This window comes from Rousettus aegyptiacus, unplaced genomic scaffold, assembly GCF_014176215.1.
Source record: "Rousettus aegyptiacus isolate mRouAeg1 unplaced genomic scaffold, mRouAeg1.p scaffold_m13_p_4, whole genome shotgun sequence".
Classification (NCBI taxonomy): Eukaryota; Metazoa; Chordata; class Mammalia; order Chiroptera; family Pteropodidae; genus Rousettus; species Rousettus aegyptiacus.
In genome coordinates this window covers 122,008,676-122,026,141 of record NW_023416307.1, presented here as the reverse complement: position 1 = coordinate 122,026,141, position 17,466 = coordinate 122,008,676, and the positions used below count along the sequence as shown (strand labels likewise).

The window sequence follows — 17,466 nt, the reverse complement described above, 5'->3', positions numbered from 1 at the left end:
GACAAACGGATAAAGATGTGGTAAATATATACACTGGAATATTACTTAGCCATAAAAAAGAATGAAATCTTGTTGTTTATGACAACATGGATGGACCTAGAGAGTATTATGCTAAGTGAAATAAGTCAGAGAAAAACAAATACCATATGATTTCATATGCAGAATCTGAAAAATAAACAAAACAAACTCAGACAAAAAACAAATTGATGGATGCCTGATGGGAGGGGGTGGGTGAATGGGTGACAAAAGGCGAGGGATTAAGAAGTCCAAAAAAAGGGCATATGAAATCTTGCTCCACAGCATATGTCATCAGTTTGGCTGAAATAAACTCTTAACAAAATTAAAAAAAAAAAAAAGTACAAAAAAGCAGTTATAAAAAAAGTCACTGAATGGCAGTACAGCATAAGGAGTATAGTCAACAGTACTGTAATAACCATGTATGGTGTTAGATGGGTACTAGACTTATCAGGGTGATCACTTTGTGAGATATATAAATGTCTAATTACTATGTTGTATACCGGAAACCAACATAATATTGCATGTCAACTATAACTGAAAAACAAAAAAAAAATTTTTTAAAGAAACTTAAGAGGAATGTTTTTAAAAAGGCCTATACCAAAGGGATCTTGTTATTCACAATAACAAGTGTGATTTTAAGTGTGTAGAAAAGAGTTAACAGAGCAGGTCAGAACCTGCTATCCTCAGAGAGGCCTGCTTACAAGGCTGGACAATGCTTAGCATCTGCCACTTGGCTATTAAACAGTTCTCTACAATGATATAAAATTTCCCTAAGTGATAAGACTGGCTCTTGTGCTTTAACTGTGTAACATGGTTTATGCTGAACATTTGCTTTCCTTCTGTGAGTGTGGTGGAGGTTGACCAGCCTGGGAAATGACTCTCTAATGGACTCACCTGGGCACATGTTGCTGCCTTTTTGCCAGTGGGAGCAAAGCGTGCTGTGTGACCCTGTATGGGAGGGAGTGAAGACAGGAAGCCTGCATATGGGTTCTTCCAAATGCTGCCTGTGTCTTTTTCCCTTGTGATCCAGCTGTGACTCCTTCATCACTGAAATAAATCTTAGCCTTGAGTACAACTATATGCTGAGTCCTGTGTGTCTTTCTAGCCAATCTCCGGATGGATGGGTGGTTTTGGGAATCCTGGACACAAGTGTATTACACTTCTAAACGGTTTAATAATTCTTTCTGGAAAATGCTACTGAAGATTGCAACACTATTTCAATCATCCTCAAATGTGGTAATTTTTGATCTTTGAAGGTATAAAAGTAAAAAAATTAAATAAAAAAAATTAAGTGCCAAGAACCAAGTCTGAATGACAGAGATTGAGATTAGTAAACTCATAAATACTGAAAGAGAATAGGCTCAAAGCGGCTAAATAAACAGTTCCATAAAGTAAGATCTAACAAGTAATTAATGGTTTCTTTTGGAGAAACTAAACAAGATTTTCTGAAAAAACCATGGTAGGAGACGACCAGAAGTCCTCTACCAGATACTATTTGTTAACCGGGCATTCAAGAGGAAAGATTTTTAGCATTGGTCCTACAAGGATGCCTTCTATAATTCTATCATCACCTCCCATAAATCATTCAGAAAATCTGCCTTCCAAACTGCACTAATTATCTTTCCTCTTAAGAAAAATATTTAACCACCAAGCAGAGCTTCTAGTTTTGCCACTTACACGCTAGTGGCTTTGTATAAGCCATTTTACTGCTGTGAGTGAAGGAGTTCAGATTTAAAGAGGTTCAAAGATAATTTCTAGACCACGACCACTGTTTTCAAGAAAGGTGAGTGTGAAACAGTGTTATGTAAGAGGTAAAGCCAGCAGTTTTAGTTCTGTAGCATATGTCACCATTTCCACTCCCTAGTGACAAACACAAAACTACCTTGAGCACACCCTGCCTGACCTTTGGGCATCTTTGTCAACTGCTCATAGCCACTCCTCTCCATCTATGTTGTACTAAGCTTAATCCAAGCCTCTTTCATATTGCACCTTGCAGTAATTTCCAGCTGTTCCCTTTTCCTGATAGCCAAACCATCCCTTATATCTTCCTTCAGAAGAAGACTGAGACATGAATTGGGGCTGAGGGTAGAATGAGGGGGGAAGCACATAGCTAGAGACTCAGAGTGGGGAGATTCTTTCTGGAGGGCACTCCAAAGGGGTCTGTTTTTCTAGGTGACCCAAAAGGGCTATTTCAGACAGTATGGCTATTATACGTTGCAAAGGCTATCAGGTTCACTACTGGCCACAGAACTGCCAGGAGCTCTGGCTGTGGCTGAGACAAACAGAATCAATCTGGTTTATTGCAGGCCTTTCAACAGTGCCTGCTTCTAGCAAAATGCTTTATTTTAGCAATCATCCAAGTATATGGGTAATGTGCATTCTCTGTGACACCTTCCTTTACATTTTCCCACATATTTTCACAGGCTTAACATTTCTGGCTGTACTGCTTGTGACATGACAACAGATTCATCAGGTGGGAAGGGAGCTAATTCTAGGCATAATGGTAGGCCTGAAATAGATGTACTAGAGGTGGGGGTGAAATAAAGTATAGTGTAGTGGTTAAGTAAAGACTTTGAGGTCAGAAAGCTCCCTATGTGACCTTGAGCAAATTATTTAAATTTCCAACTCTCAGTTTCCCCATCTGAATTACGATGATCATAACTGTACTTCATAGACTGCTGTGATAGACTAGTGCAAGGTTTCACTGAGAAAATGCATGTAAGTGCTTATCCTAACATATTCTAAATGCTCCAAGATGGTTTGTTTTGTTATCTAATCTCTTAACCAACCCTGCTGGGTAAGCATTATCACCCCTATTTTATAGACAAGGAAATTGTGGCAAAGGTGGTATCAGGATTAGAATCCAGAACTACCCAACTCTGGAGCTTAAGCTCTTCCTACCACTTACTGGCTGACAAGATGCCCCATATTTTGTAACTTCCTTTTTTTTTTTCTTTTTTAAATGCCTACTGCACCTGTTATTCCAAGGTAGTCTCCCATCCAAGTACTAACCAGGCCCAACCCTGCTTAGCTTCTGAGATCAGAAGAGATCAGGCACGTTCAGGGTGGCATGGCTATAGACTTGTTTTGTAACTTTCTAGGCTTGACTCTCTCGGTAAACTGAAATTCTGGGTCTTCTACTAATAAGATGAAGGGATGTCTATCACATGAGGAGGAAGACAAAGAAACTGGTTACCAAGCTATAATAAAAGCCTGCACCAGAGCTTTGAAACATATTGGAAGACATAAGAGATGGTTAGGAAGAAGAATTGGTACAAATGATCCACAGATTGAGATTCTGGATTGAGTGGCATGTCAAGAAATCAGTACAGCTGACAGCATGACTGTGTAAGCTGTCTTCTTGCCATTCCAGGCAATAAACATATACAGTGTCTTTGTCATTAAGTTTAGGAATCCTAGTATTTCAAATCCATCTCTTGGAGAGATAAAATGGGTATTAGAATGGAAACAAAACTAAGACTTTGTCCTGATGCCATTCAGAATAAAAATGTACAATCACGTTCCAAAGTCAGGAAAATAAACCAAAAACACTTTGACCCCTGACATAAACCAATAAAACCTATTTTAAGTCTGGTGTCCAAAATAAATCATACCTTGAATATTTCCTAAAAGTTACTAATGTCTGGAGATAAGACTTTAGTGAATAATAAAGTGAGAAAAGCTTTTCCACTATGAACACAGTAATGTAAACTCTTGGTAATATTGAAGTTGTTTTAAATTGAAATATGTGCTCTGTTTTTATTTGGCTAGGCAGTCCTTATGAGAGCTGAGTCCTTCAAGCTGAGTTCACTCCCTTACAAGCGAACTTCTTGTACTTTCTATGTGTTTTTGTACGTTTTCCTTTCAATGAGCATATTAAAATCGTTGAAAATTCCCACAGCAAAAACTTTCATTTAACATTTCTCAAACTTATCTGGAGGCAATACGGTCTATAAGAAATGGACTCTGATGCCACAGCTCTGCCACTTGGAAGCTAAATGACATGACAATCACTTCAATGTTGAGGCTCAGTTTCACAATCTGTGGATAGTCCTGGTTGCTGGATTATAAGTAGTATGGCTGGTAGAGCAACTTAAAGGGCACCCTGTAAATTGTAAGCCCCCCACAAAATCAGTTAGTACTTAAACAGAAGTAACCTCTTTCCAACATTTCAACCTACTCTTAGTTTACATGCAACAACATCCTGCAGGACAGGATGCTCCTATTTTGGAAACAGAATAAAACTTTCAGGTCAGGCCATCTCAAGGTACAGAGGAAATAACCAAGATGATGCTGATTTAAGTTCTTGTTCCTGCAGTTAGATGTTAAGACTCAAGTCTTCTTGAGCGTAAGATTTCCTTATCTGTAAAATTAGACACTACACAGAGTTGACATTCAATTATAAAGCATTATATAAATGTGCACTGCTTTGTGGACCCATCTTAGGAGCAGTACCCAGAACCTACAAAAATTGCTCCAAAAGGGGTGAAAAAAATTATATATACACGTGTGTGTGGGGGGGGGGGAGAGAGAGAGAGAGAGAGCGCGCCCGCGAGCATGCGCGCCATTTTAAAATACAGTAGGAGCTGCCATTCCAGAGGAATTGCTTTGCACGACTTTTGCCTCAAACCTCTGTAATGTTAAAACAGGGCAAAATAACCTTTACTGGGCCTAAAGCAACCTCGTGCTCCAAAGAACTGTTTGCAACCATAACAAGAAAGCAGATATGACTACCGGACTTAAAATTAAAAACATTTAGAATTAGCATCACTATGTTAGCTTATTTGCATCAACAGAAATGCCTTCCTTCTACAGATGTAATTAGTCCTCCCTCCTTTTCTCCTTAACATCCTTCGCCTTTGTTTCCTAATTGAAACATTGTTTGGGTTTCTGCCTAAATCGATGTTTCCCAAATAGCATTCTTTTCAAATCTCAAATAAATGCTGATTACCTCTTACTCTGAAAGGCCTTTTAATTTTAGGTTAACGGGAAACTTTATACAAATAAACATGTCTTCACAAAATACCTTTTAGTACAAGTGACCTGGTACAAGTCTTTCCTATAAACAAGAAGTGCAAATTTCTGACAACTGCTTAACATAAGCCACCTGGGCCTCGGATAAATCAACTGAACTGTTAATATACACTAATGCTAATGGCAAACTTTTTACAGTCACTTCTCGAATATTCATACTAACGAAGAGAAATAACATAAATGATACTTAAATAAACTGTATATTAAATCATCAAACTAACAAGTGGGTTTTTTAAAGCAATGCTTTCCACACAAATTTTACTGAAACCAATCATTAAAAGAGAATTTGTGCTTTGCAAGTATCAGTTCAATAAGACGAGGATTCTAATACTGGAAAGCCACAAGCTACATAAGGAATGAGGGTGTTATACAACCAAGCTATTTCTATTTCACAGGAGCAGTCACAGCGCAGTCGTCATCCGGCTCATCCATCCATTACCATTGTATTCTTCAGGTAAATGGGTGTCTCGATAAGAGTATCATTTAATCTCTTTCAGTCTGTTACCTCCACAGTAAAATGTGAATTCTATCTGCCTAACAGTTTTACTGTGAAATCTAGAAACAATGAATATAGAGGACTTGGAAATACGAGGGACACTTAGACTTTCAGTAAATCCTGCCTGACGTTATCATTTGCCGCACAACAACGCTTACTTGCTAGCTCTCTGTAAGTTTATAGGTAGCTTGGGAGTTCTTCAAACTCAGGAAACGAAGGCCGCTTTCGGGGCCTTAGCCTCTTTGAGGCCCTTATTATCTATTAAAAATCTCCTGTGTGCCATACCTATTGGTAAAGGACCTCTTAGTGTCCCGTTACTCAAATCCAAATCTCCGTTTCCAGTAAGTTCCAAGAGCCCTTCTCCCAGGGCCCCAACACCCTGCATGGCCCTGGCTAAGCACGTCCTTCCAGCCAACAAGGGTCACGCTTCAAAATCGAGGGGCAGCCCCCGCGATGGCCTCATCTCGGGTCTCGGCTAAGAGACACAGCCACGCATCCACCGGGTCTCCGGCTCCGGCCGCAGCGCCAGCTCTGCCTTGAAAAGCCGGACCACAAACAGCTGAGCAGCTTTCCACAAATCCGTTCCAACCTCAGTTTCCCTCACGGCAGGACTGGGGAGAACCCGCTACCCAGGGCCCAGGGGAGCGGTCCCAGGTGGCCCGGCGCTCCTGGACCTCACCGAGCACTGACCTGCAAGTGATCTGCTTGGTGCTCATGGTGGGCTGGCTGGAGGGCCGTAGTTGCGCCGCCGCCTCTCGCTCTCGCCGTGGGCGCCTGGATCTGTCCCTGCCCCTCCCACGCGGCCGCGTCACGCCGGCGCTCGCCGCCCCTCCCGTGTGACACCTCTGTAGCGCCGGCCGGAAACCTCGTTGCCGTCACAATTGGTTCCGCTGGTGATGAGGCAAAGCCGACCCCCAATTTCCTCACTCCTTGTCTCTCATTTCCAAGCCTGCTGGGCGGGGCCTGGCTCGCTAGTTCCTCTGTGTCTGCTCCCATCTCCAAGAGCATTACTTAGCGACCTCTCGCGTCCCTAGAATCGCCTCACCTCTCCAGAGGCTAAGCAAGCACCCGCCTCTGCCCTGCGCACTTTAATCCTAAATATTTCTACCTATATCCAAATTTGCATTCTCAGGCCCTACCTCAACTGTTCCCGCCACACTTCGCCTCCCAAGAAAAGAATTCCTTAGTTCTCTCTCAATTACTCTTTTGCAAAATCTCCACTCCCATCCCAAGTTTAGTCATTTTCTTTCCTGGTATTCCTCTGCTGTTTGTCTTCCATTTCCTGTGGTGGAAACCCAAAAATATATTGACTCTCTCCTCTGGTTCTTCATATCCTGCAGATCCTGCTCCTACACTTCTCTCCAGTGCATCCTTTTCTCTCCATTTCCACCTTCGTAGTTCTAGTCTAAGCAACCATCACTCCTTGCCTGGGGTCATGCAATGGTCTTTTAACTGCTCTTCTAGCTTCTGCTCCTGCCCTCTAGTCTGTAGTCATGTATAACCCATTTTTAAAACATAAATCAGATGTCATTAACTTCCTTTAACTGTCAGTGGTTTTCCATCGCTTTTTAAATTGTTCTTTTTAAAACTTTTAAACATTGAGCTATAATAAACTAAAGTAATAAGTGCACAAAACACATATTCCTGTATGAATTTTTACATATGTATACACTCATGAAATCACCACCTAGATCAAAGGACATTATCAAACCCCAGAGGGCTCCCTTATGCCCCTTCACAATTAATCTCCCAAAGATAACTCCTTATTCTCACCTGTCATCACAAATTAGTTTTGATTGTTCTTGATCTTGATATAAATGACTCAGTATGTACCCTTTTGTCTGTCTTCTTTTCACCAACATTATATCTGTGAGATGCATGCATGTTATATATAGCTATATGTTGTTCTTTTACTTTGCTATAAAAATATTGACTCTTCCAATGAATGAGCACAGTATAGATTTCCAATTATTTAGAGCTTTTGAAATTTCTCAGAAATTTAGGAAATAGGTATCTAGATGGGGTTTTATGCTATTTTAAAATTTTATTTTATGCTATTTTAAATATTTTTTAAATGTCCTGTTCGTTGCTTGTTCCATGCCAAATTCATGTATTAATTCTAATCGATTATTTTAGATTTTCTACACACGCGATCATGCCATTAGCAGTCTTTATAGCCTTTTTCTTGCCTTATTGTACTACTGAGAACCTTCAGTGTAACCTTAATGTGGTAATAATGGATATCCTTGTCTTGTTCCTGAAATCGGGAAAATTATTTAATATTTCGTCATTAAAATGTAAGCACTAGGGTTTTTGAAACTATCCATTATCAAATTGTTTCTCTCTCTTCCAAGTTTTCTTAGTTTTTTTTAATCATGAGTCCTTTTCTAACCAAATTTTTGTCCTAGCTATTGAGACAACTGTATTACTCTTTATTCTGTTATTTTTTAAAATGTTAAGTCAATCTTAAATTCCTCAGATATACCCCATTAGCATGATATATTATTCTTTCTATAGAGCATCAGATTCTATTTGTTAGTATTGTGTTGAGGATTTTTCCATCCGTGTTCATGAGATAGTACTCCTTCCTTGTAATCTCCATGTCAGGTTTGGGTATCCGAGATATGCATAAAATGAGTTTGGAAGTCTTCCCTCTTTTCTATTCTCTAGAAAAGTCTGTGTAATATAAATATTTTCCTTAAATGTTTGGAAGAATTTGCCACTGAAGCCATCTCAGCTGTAGTTTACTTTGGCTTTGTCCGTTTTCTTTATTGTACATGTGTTTTATGTTTCACTGACTTTTGCTCTTTATTTTTTTTCTGTTTTAGTTCAAATTGCTCATTTCTAGTGCCTTGAGAAGGAAGTTTAGATCGCTAATGTTCCAGCATTCTACTTTTTTAAGTATTTAAAGCTATAATTTTCCCTCTAAGCACTTTTTAGTTGTATCCACAAGTTTTTATGTCATATCTTCCTTACCATTGGGTTCAAAATATTTCTGATTTTCATTGTTATTTATTTTTTCACCCATAAGTTATTTAGAAGTGTGCTGCTTAATTTCCCAACCACTAAAGATTTTCTAATTATCTTTTTCTTGTTGATTTCTTTTGACTGCTAGTGTAATCCCACTGTGTAATTGTCTATTCTTTTAGTTTGGTCAACATTTGATTTATGTATTTTGAAGCTATGTTCATAGGCTCAAACAAATTTAAATCAGGCTCTTGTTTTGTCAACACATTATAACTAAGAAATCTCTCTCTTTGTGCTAGTTGCACATGTGAATCAGGACAGTGTTATATCAGTGAAAGAACCTATTGCCTCACTATTGTGCACATAATACACTATGTAAAGACGTGTGAACCAAAGACGTTTCTAAGAATGCTAGTTGTTCATTGCATCAGGGTACTGTTTTCAGTGAAGACTGTGTTGACTACATTATGCTGCCTGTAGTACACTATGTAGACATATGTATAAAAGATGTTTCTGAGAGTGATAGTATAAAAAGAAAATGTCTAGAAATTATTTAAGGGGAATTTGTCTATTATTAATATAATCACATCAGCTTTCTTTCAGATAGTGTTTGCATTAGGTATATCTTTTTCCTTCCTTTTATTTTCAATTTACCTGATATTTTTATATCTAAACTGTATCTCTTGTAAATGGCACATGCAAGATTACTTCTACAATATAAAACATAAAAAAAAATAGCCTCAAAATAAGAATTTATTCAAAACCAAAATGATATAACCTTTCCTAGAAACACAAAAATGTGGGTCCCTAACTACTAAAAGCCCACAGATTAAAGAACACAGCTCTGGTAGAAACAGGAATCCAGAGCTGCCAGCGCCAGGGAACGCTGTGGGAAGTGGAGGAACGTTTCACAAAAAAGGTAGGGCTTTCAAGGATGAGTAGGAGCTGGCTGCCAACAGTTCAAAACGTACAAAGGCTAGAAAGAAATTTTGTAAGCAAGCACAAATGAAAATGAAAGCTCTTTAGGACACCAATTTATGGGTAAGACTGATTACTGGTTAATCCTACCGGGTTTGGCTTTTAAAGCCGTCAATCACAATGACGTCACTGTTGATCAGGTTACTCAGGCTGCGTGCATTTGCTACCTGTGCGGTAAGGAAAAGAAAGTAACAGGAAAGCGCCCCTGCTTGCCCAGGAGGGGAAAGCCATGCAGTACGCAGAGGTCGGAAAGCCTTTAATTAAATTCAACCACTGTAGGAAATACATCTACAGCTTCAGTGTGCCGCAATGCTGCCCCCTCTGCCAGCAGGAAGTGGGCTCGAGGAAGCTGGAGGAAGCACCTGTTAGCATCTCCAATCCGTTTACCAATGGACATCAAGAAAAATGTTCGTTCCTCCTCAGACCAACTCAAGGGACGTTTCTTAGGTACCGTGTTTTTAAACATTATATCGAATTGTGCAAACACTTCCTTCTGTGTTGTAGTTATTAAAACCTTTTACAGTGTGAGGTTTGGTGGATAATCTTTTCAGTATTTTAGCATTAAATTCTAAAATGTAGGCCTATTCGTTTTATAAAAATAGATGGTGTGAATACTTTCCTGGAGCAATAAGTGCAAGTATATATGAAGGTCAAACTTGCTCTACAACTTTAAGAGAAAAATCTATAACCTGGAGTTTTTGCCCATGGATTTTGAGCTAAGAGGCTAATTGGGAAAATGACACAGCAGCTAATGTCCTCAAAATACCTTTACTGCGAGTTAAGTTTGTAATTTTGGTGACAAACAGGGACAATGTACAGAGCCTGAAGAACGGCCTCTTACTATTTGCATGGAGGTGAGTTAAACTGAAGACTAGAGCTGGTTTATTTCAATAACAGATGCCACTCGACTTTAAGATTTCAGAAATAAAAAAAAAGGATTGTGGCTCCTTAGAGTTCTTGTGGGGTTTACAAATGGAATTGGGACTGGCCTTGCACGAGCCAGGTTGTAAGAGCATAGATGTGACAGGATGATGGCACGTCCATGTGTGTCGTCACCATCTAATGCCGAGAACTCCTTGAAATCCACCCTCTCCACCCCCTGTGCCCTCAGGAGTGCTTGGGATGAGACAATTAGACTATTCACATCCCTGCTAACTTCCTTAATTGATTTCCTTCACATCCCGATGAGGCTGAAATGAAACAAAGTGTGTAAAAGGTGTTACACTAAACTGTTTTATAGGAATCCCTCATTCATGCTAACTTGGAGTTAGTAACTGGTTGGATTCCAAAAGCTTTTGAATAATGTGGTTAAAATTCAGAATTTGCCTTAACATGGTTCATTCAACAAATCCATAATGAGCAAGCTCTGTATGGGAAATGCTAGTGATGTCACAGTGAACAAGCCACAGCCTTATGCTAAAAAAAAAAAAAAAAGGCACATAAGGCTTGGGCTTTCAGGTTGGCCCCTATTACACATACATTTATTCTATGATGTGGTGATGATACTGATGGGCCTGGTTTCCCTTGGCTTCGGTGGAAGGGAGGTGGTGGTGTTGAAACGAGTCATGTGTTTTGGCATTCTCCCACTCCCTTAACCCTTCAGGCCAGGATCTGCAGAATCTTTAAGTAGCCCCCTGCCCACCAGACCCTGTAAGGCCGAGTTCCAAACTATTTCTTCCTTTCTCACCTAATTTCTAAACCCTCAGGACTGACTCCCACAATTTACCTTGACACAATTTCACCTATTTCATAAAAGAGAATCAACTGTGACCCAACGGAATCATGAGGCTCTGCTTTAGTTAGGTTAGAATCCCACAGGGCTGCTACATGGTTGTGCAGGTTGTGGACTGCACAAAGGCACCTAGCCAAGGTGGTGGTGAGTACTGAAACTCAAGTCTGCACTCCATTCATCAAGCCAGTCGTCCAGGGAAAGCTGCAAAGGTGTCATAGGAGAGGGGTGGCCCTGCCCCTATCATTTGCTTCAATAACATTCTATATATTTTTCTTGTCACGGCACTTACCAAACTACTAAAACCTCATTAAACTAAAGGTAAAAAGTCTTCTCTGGAAGCGTGAAAACTCTGTGTGGTCAGAGACCTGGTCTTATTTCCTGTTGTGTCACACTAGCCCTTCACTTCAAACGGGCCCATAGTTGACACCCGATAAACATCTGTTTCATGACTGATAGATAACTGAAGGTGGGAAGAGGGAAATGCCTAGCTAGAATTTAGGCAGGAAACTTAAGTGCAGCGACGCACTCAGGAAGCAGTCTTGGGGTAGCACACATGGTGGATACAGCAGGTGCAGTGCTGTCGTTAGCTACCCAAGACTGTTCCTATTTTTCCCAGCTTCATTCTCAACCTCTAAACCCACAAGGCTTTTTTCTCAAAAAACTCAAAGTGGCTCCAACAAGATGACCTGGGAGGGGAATTACTCTGAAGAAGGTGGGACAGCCATTTGTGTCCTTGGTCATTTTTAAAACCTGTAACTACTTGCTTTAATGAGGAACCACATATCTGGACCTGTGGTCTAACGAAAGAGCATTATATTTAAAAATAACCTCTGATTTTCTCGACACCTTATGTGGCAGGCACTCAATAGACATTTTATATTTAAAACCAGCTTGCTAGGAGGCTTATTATATTCCTTTTTTATAGATGAAGAAATAGATGAGAGAGAGTATGTGACTTGCTTCATGTCCCAGGGCTATTAAATGATGGTCTAGGGCTATATATGAAGGTTAAATTATATAGTCTTATACATCTAATATGCAGTCTCAGGGAAAGAATAGTTTCAGGAGACAAGGACTGTCCAGTCAGAGGAGAATAGTATTTTTAAGAAAAATAGATATGGTTACAGGCTACAAGACCAAAATGGGCTATATTAGTTTTGAAGGTAGAAGTCCACTGAGATGCATTCAGGGTCCTTTCACCCATGTTAGCCTGAAGAACAGGCTGTCACCTCACATACAAGAAGGAAAGAATGAGGAGCTTCTTCAATGAATGACCTCCGGGTGGCCCCTCTGCCCTTGGAGCCAGGTGTTATGCTTTCTGCTCTAGCAGGGCTGGTCTTCTAGCATATTTACCCTTAGTAATGGGGGTGGGGGAGCAAGAAAATCCAGATCAGGGGCAAGGGGATATTTTATATCTCAAATTAATTCTTGGCTTAATCAGCTTTGAAACAGACTTCCACTACCCTGAACACTGATGGCAAGTCTGGCACCAGCCAAGAGAGGAGACCCATCACTCTCCTCCTATTTTAGTACCAATTCTTTGTGCCAGACATATGCAAGTAAGAAAAAAAATTACTTGTTTCTTTCAGGGAGTATGATGGAAGGTCTGATCTTCACGTTGGAATAACCAACACAAATGGTGAGTGCATTTTCATAGTATTTTTTTTTTTAAGCCTAAAAAGTGCCCAAAATACCCAGTCAGAGGAGAGAAGTATTTCTAGACAAAAAGTGATTGTGGCAACATTTAATTAGTGATTTCTCTGTTCTCTGGGTTCTCTTTGTACCATGAGGTGGGAAATGCTACCCCCCAAGTGAGAAATACTTGACTTTACAGCAAGGTATTACTACTAACAATACTAAATACTTGAAAGCTCTTTAATGTTTTCTCAGCCAAGACTGACATAAACCTGTTAAATTTTTGTTGATTTTTTAAAAGAGGAAGAAAGAGAATTCTGGAGAGGCCGAGCTGCCCAAGACTTCATCTTATGTGGGAACCAGAATCTGGACCCAGGGCCTTTGCCCCTCAGTCGTATTTTCAGCTCACTTCCACTGGGTCCTCACACTGCAGGGTCCCCAGGGGTTAGGTGGGCAGGAATAAATCAGGGGATACGGCACCTGAGCATGTGGCAGGGTCTGTGGCAGTGGTTTTCTTAGAAAAACAATAACAAAAGAAGCATGTTTAAATAAAGTAGTTTCTTTGGTCAGATTTAGCTCTCAGGGCATGGAGTCTACAACCCCTGAAACCAGAACATCCTTGTCTGTAGGAAAAGGGCCTGCATGAGCCACTTGCAGGAATCTCTAGGCCTGGGAATGGTGAGTGAGGACAGCCAAGTGAGGCTGTAATCACAGCCTTTCCTTGGCCCCTGGAGGCAGGAGAAACTGATGTTGTGAACAGAACCCTGGGACTGGGATTTTGAACTGTTACCCACGTGGGCCACCAAATGTGCCACCAATCTTATCACTGGAAATTCATTACTGATTTAAGGAAACAAGATAGACTCATTTGTAAATAGAGAACAAATAAAAATATTTTGAGATGATTATCCTGGTGCCTATTATTATGTTTCCTGGGGGCAACTTCAAGGTGTTGAAGAACAAGTGGAGAAAGAACTGGGTTTCTCTGAAGGAACTGCTTTGCTGAGAGCAGGGAAGGCAGGGGCTCCATAACCTCTCCTTGTCTCCAGGCAAGACCCTCTCCTAATTTCCTAGGTGGGTAGCTGCTTCCTGAACTTGATGATCCTGGAAGAAAGAGGTTCTATAGCCTCTCATGGCCCTTTGCTCTCCACAGGGGTTGCTGTCTTTTCTGACATCCTTTTCACAGTGGTGCATTTTCCCTTAAGCTTCTATACAATTCTGGTTTTGGTTGTAGGAATTGTGTATAATTATACCATGCATGGTGTCCAGCGAGATGAAGCAGGTTGGGAGCAAAGTGTAAGTATCCCATTATTGCAGCCCAGCATGTTTGGACTGATGGACCAGTGGGACAAGTACCTGGAAGACTTCTCCACCTCCGGGGCCTGGCTGCCTCACAGGTACAGGGTTGCAGAGATCACCCATTCCCTGCACCTCTGTCACCCCACAAGTATGACCTAAGCTCACAGAGGGCTCTAAGCTGTGTTTAGTTGCACCCATACCAAGATAGTAGCACCTGTAATAATTTAAGCTTAATAATTTAAGGTTGACTTACTTTGGTGAAGTGAGTCAGTGTACATTTACCTAATAGAATCGTAGTATTTTAAGAACTGAACTTATCTTAGGATCAGAACTTAGCACTCTAGTTATTTGACTAGGTATATTTACATACTTAATATTTTACACTTAATAATATGTACAACAAAAGCTGAGATATTATGTTCCCTTAATACAAATTTTTAAAAAGTGATATTCAAAATTTATAACTATTTTAAGCTTTTTTTGGTTTTAACAATTTTGGAATTTTCTTGATTCCTTGCTCCCTCATCACTTTAGATATATAGAATACTTTTAAATTTAAATTGTTTTTAGGCATCCCTTGAAATAAGTCTAGACAATATGGGATATCTTAAAATTTGATATAGAATTTTACTTCTGAAATCTAGAACTTCAGTGAAATTAAATTCCCCAAATTGGGGTTTATAAGCAACTTAAGTCATCACTCTGAACATTTAGTTGAGTCCCATCTGTACTTAACTTGCAAGTAGAAATAGCCCAAGATGTCAAGTGGTCCTCAGAACCGCATCTCTCAGAGCTTTGTCATCTAGTGGGCCAGCACAGGTAAGAGCCCAGCTCACTGAGTGAGCCCAGTTTTAACTATGAAAGGCCTTCAGTAGCTTCCTTGGCCTTTTATGAGCAACTTTTAAAGTTAAGGCTTCTCTTCTCCACTTCCTTGTTTTGTAAGGTATGAAGAAGACTGCCACAACTGCTACAGTTACACCCTCACATTCATTAACTGCATTCTGACCACAGAAGGCAAAGAGCAACTGGACAAGAATGAGTTTACAGAGAAATTCGTGGTCCCGAGGACCAGAAAGGCTTCCAAGTATATCATGCTCTACCGGGCGATACAAGAGCATGGTTTCTATGTGATTGACCGCCCTGATCAAGAGCCAAGCCCTCCTCCAGGGAGCGGTTTGTGCTGAGTGCGACATATAGGAGCAGAAGTAACAGGACATTTGGGAGTTACTACCTTTAGTAGGTACTGGATATTTCTAAATGTATTAAACGGTTGTAAATAAAAAAGTGTTATGGCTTTCTTTTAAGCATATTTCAGTTTACTGCAGTATAAGAATTTACAAAACTAATAAAAATTGCTCTGGGTTTCCAAAATTGCATACATTACAACTAAATTTTCCTAGCAGTTTAGTTTTCAAACTGAGAATCCATGCTACAGCATAAAGTGCCAGAATCTTTTATTCACAGAGCAATAAAAACTTCCTTAATAGATTAATTAGAGCTGAACAAATTTACCTTTCAATGTGAATCCAGATGGTGATTTGTAGGAAGGTAGGCGAGGCACTTAAAACCTGCTACAGATCACTAAAGCTTGTTTCCGAAGAGGCATTTGGTCGATGTTTCAGCATTGGCAACTTCAGTGGGAAAAAATGCATGGCATACCAGCATTTTCACTTTTAAGTTCTGGTACTTTTCTTTAAGAAAAATAAAACTTCCCACCCAAAATATACCACTTTAAACAGAACTGTGACTGCTATTCTGCAGTGTTCAAGAATTTGTGAAGATGTCAGTAGGTAAAGATGAAAGAGTGTTGAGTTTGGGGAATATTCCAACTTGTCCCCATGTTCTTAACACCCTATCTTAGGACTTCACTTCTCTGGTCTCATTCTTTACCTGATTATTGGTAATCAGAGCACTTACAGTTCATGAGTATTCATAAAGGTCTCCACAACAGAATAAACACTTCTTACTCTTCCTTTTCAATCCTTAAGACCACCCTGAGAAGTAGGTGCTAACATGCCCATTTTACTGTTGAAAGAAAAGGGATGCTAGGGAAATGACTTGCCCAAAGTCACACAGTGGCAAAATCAGGGTTCAAACCCAAATTTGACTGCAAAGCCCATGCACTTAACTTCTGAGCCACCTGGTAATCTGAAAGAGACCAGAGGTACCTAAGATGTACAATTAAGTGGGTCAGCAATTTTTCCATTAGACAAGATAAAGGAGAAAATAAAGATTTTACTTTCATCAACATTCAAATATGGAAAGGAAGTAAATAACACCATAAAACAATTCAGATAAAATAAGAATTGTTAATATTAAAAATGCCAATTTCATGCTATTTTCCTTTCGTGCAGCATTCCTTGCTTCTCAGAGCTGTAACAGTCTCCAATTTAGGGATTACTTTTCAAACTAGAGGTGATATGGGCAGTAGTCTACCTCATATCTCACTTCGGCAGGCTATAAATTCCTTACTCATAAAGTCACAGTACTACCCTACAGGTTTTACCACTAATAAAGGAAATAAAGCATTTCATAACACCAATAGATGGCAATGTTGCTCTGCTTTTTAGAGTTATAAATTGAGAATCTTTCCATTGTTTCCTTTATCATACCAGTTAAATGCTAACTGAAGGACGAGGAGATTTAGCATTGACCCCAGCTCTGCTTCCTAGAAGAAGTATTAGCGTTTTCTCCCCAGCACCCCCCAAAATGCACCTCTTCATCTCGGCATTTACCACTGCCCTTGGAACACGTATGGTCCTCCATAAATGCTCCTTTCCATGGCAACGTCATCGTTTGCCTCTGTGTTATTGATTTGAAAGACTAAAATGACCCACACAAAGGTATTTTTCCAAAGCCTCGATAGCGTGCATGGACTACTCTTATAACCAGGAAAACCCAATAAACATATTAAAAAAAAACAAACAAACCACAATGGCTGTATCTAGCTCCCTTTGTATAGGAGGTGCATATGATGTCATTCCGTCACCCCCCCCCCCCCCCCCCCGCCGATCTCCAGCATTGCCTTCACTCACGACTTTACCTTAAACTATTTTTCTTTTACCTCCTCCTCCATTGTGCTATACCTACCAGGGCATAAACTAGGCTTTGCAATCCTGAAAGAAAATAATTATGTCAATGCTTACACTTTTGGCTTATCAGAAAGGGAAAAAAGCATACCTGTCATATGCCAGACCCTTCTCTATGACATCTCACTTAATCTGCCAAACAAACTCAAGAGGTAGTAATTATCCCCATTTCACAGCTGAGAAACTGAGGCTCACAGTGATTAGGCAACATTTCCAAG

General features: G+C 40.0%; 2 protein-coding genes and 1 pseudogene across 4 annotated transcripts in view; 1 reads left to right on the top strand and 2 right to left on the bottom strand.

The window, feature by feature from the left end:
* The window catches only part of MKRN2 (makorin ring finger protein 2), a 35,600-nt gene extending 29,232 nt beyond the window's left edge, over nt 1-6,368 (bottom strand). Inside the window, exon 1 of one of the 2 annotated variants that reach the window (XM_016162699.2) lies at nt 6,239-6,368. In XM_016162699.2, coding sequence (XP_016018185.1) covers nt 6,239-6,264 — 26 coding nt within the window. In that variant the 5' untranslated portion in view covers nt 6,265-6,368. The remainder of the gene's footprint in view (nt 1-6,238) is intronic. The other variant, XM_036219980.1, reaches the window with a different exon arrangement.
* Nucleotides 2,982-3,100, bottom strand: LOC118601943 (annotated as a pseudogene).
* A 3,250-nt stretch (nt 6,369-9,618) lies between the features above and the next one.
* MKRN2OS (MKRN2 opposite strand) lies at nt 9,619-16,690 on the top strand. 2 transcript variants are annotated; one of them, XM_016162723.2, is made up of 4 exons: nt 9,619-9,940; nt 12,815-12,864; nt 14,095-14,257; nt 15,103-16,690. In XM_016162723.2, exons 1-4 carry the CDS (start codon nt 9,723-9,725, stop codon nt 15,341-15,343), a joined length of 672 nt encoding a protein of 223 aa, XP_016018209.2. In that variant the 5' UTR covers nt 9,619-9,722; the 3' UTR covers nt 15,344-16,690. The 2 variants fall into 2 exon arrangements, with proteins under 2 accessions (XP_016018209.2, XP_036075594.1); XM_036219701.1 differs by lacking the exon at nt 12,815-12,864 and having other exon boundaries at nt 9,688-9,940.
* The last annotated feature ends 776 nt before the right edge of the window (nt 16,691-17,466 follow it).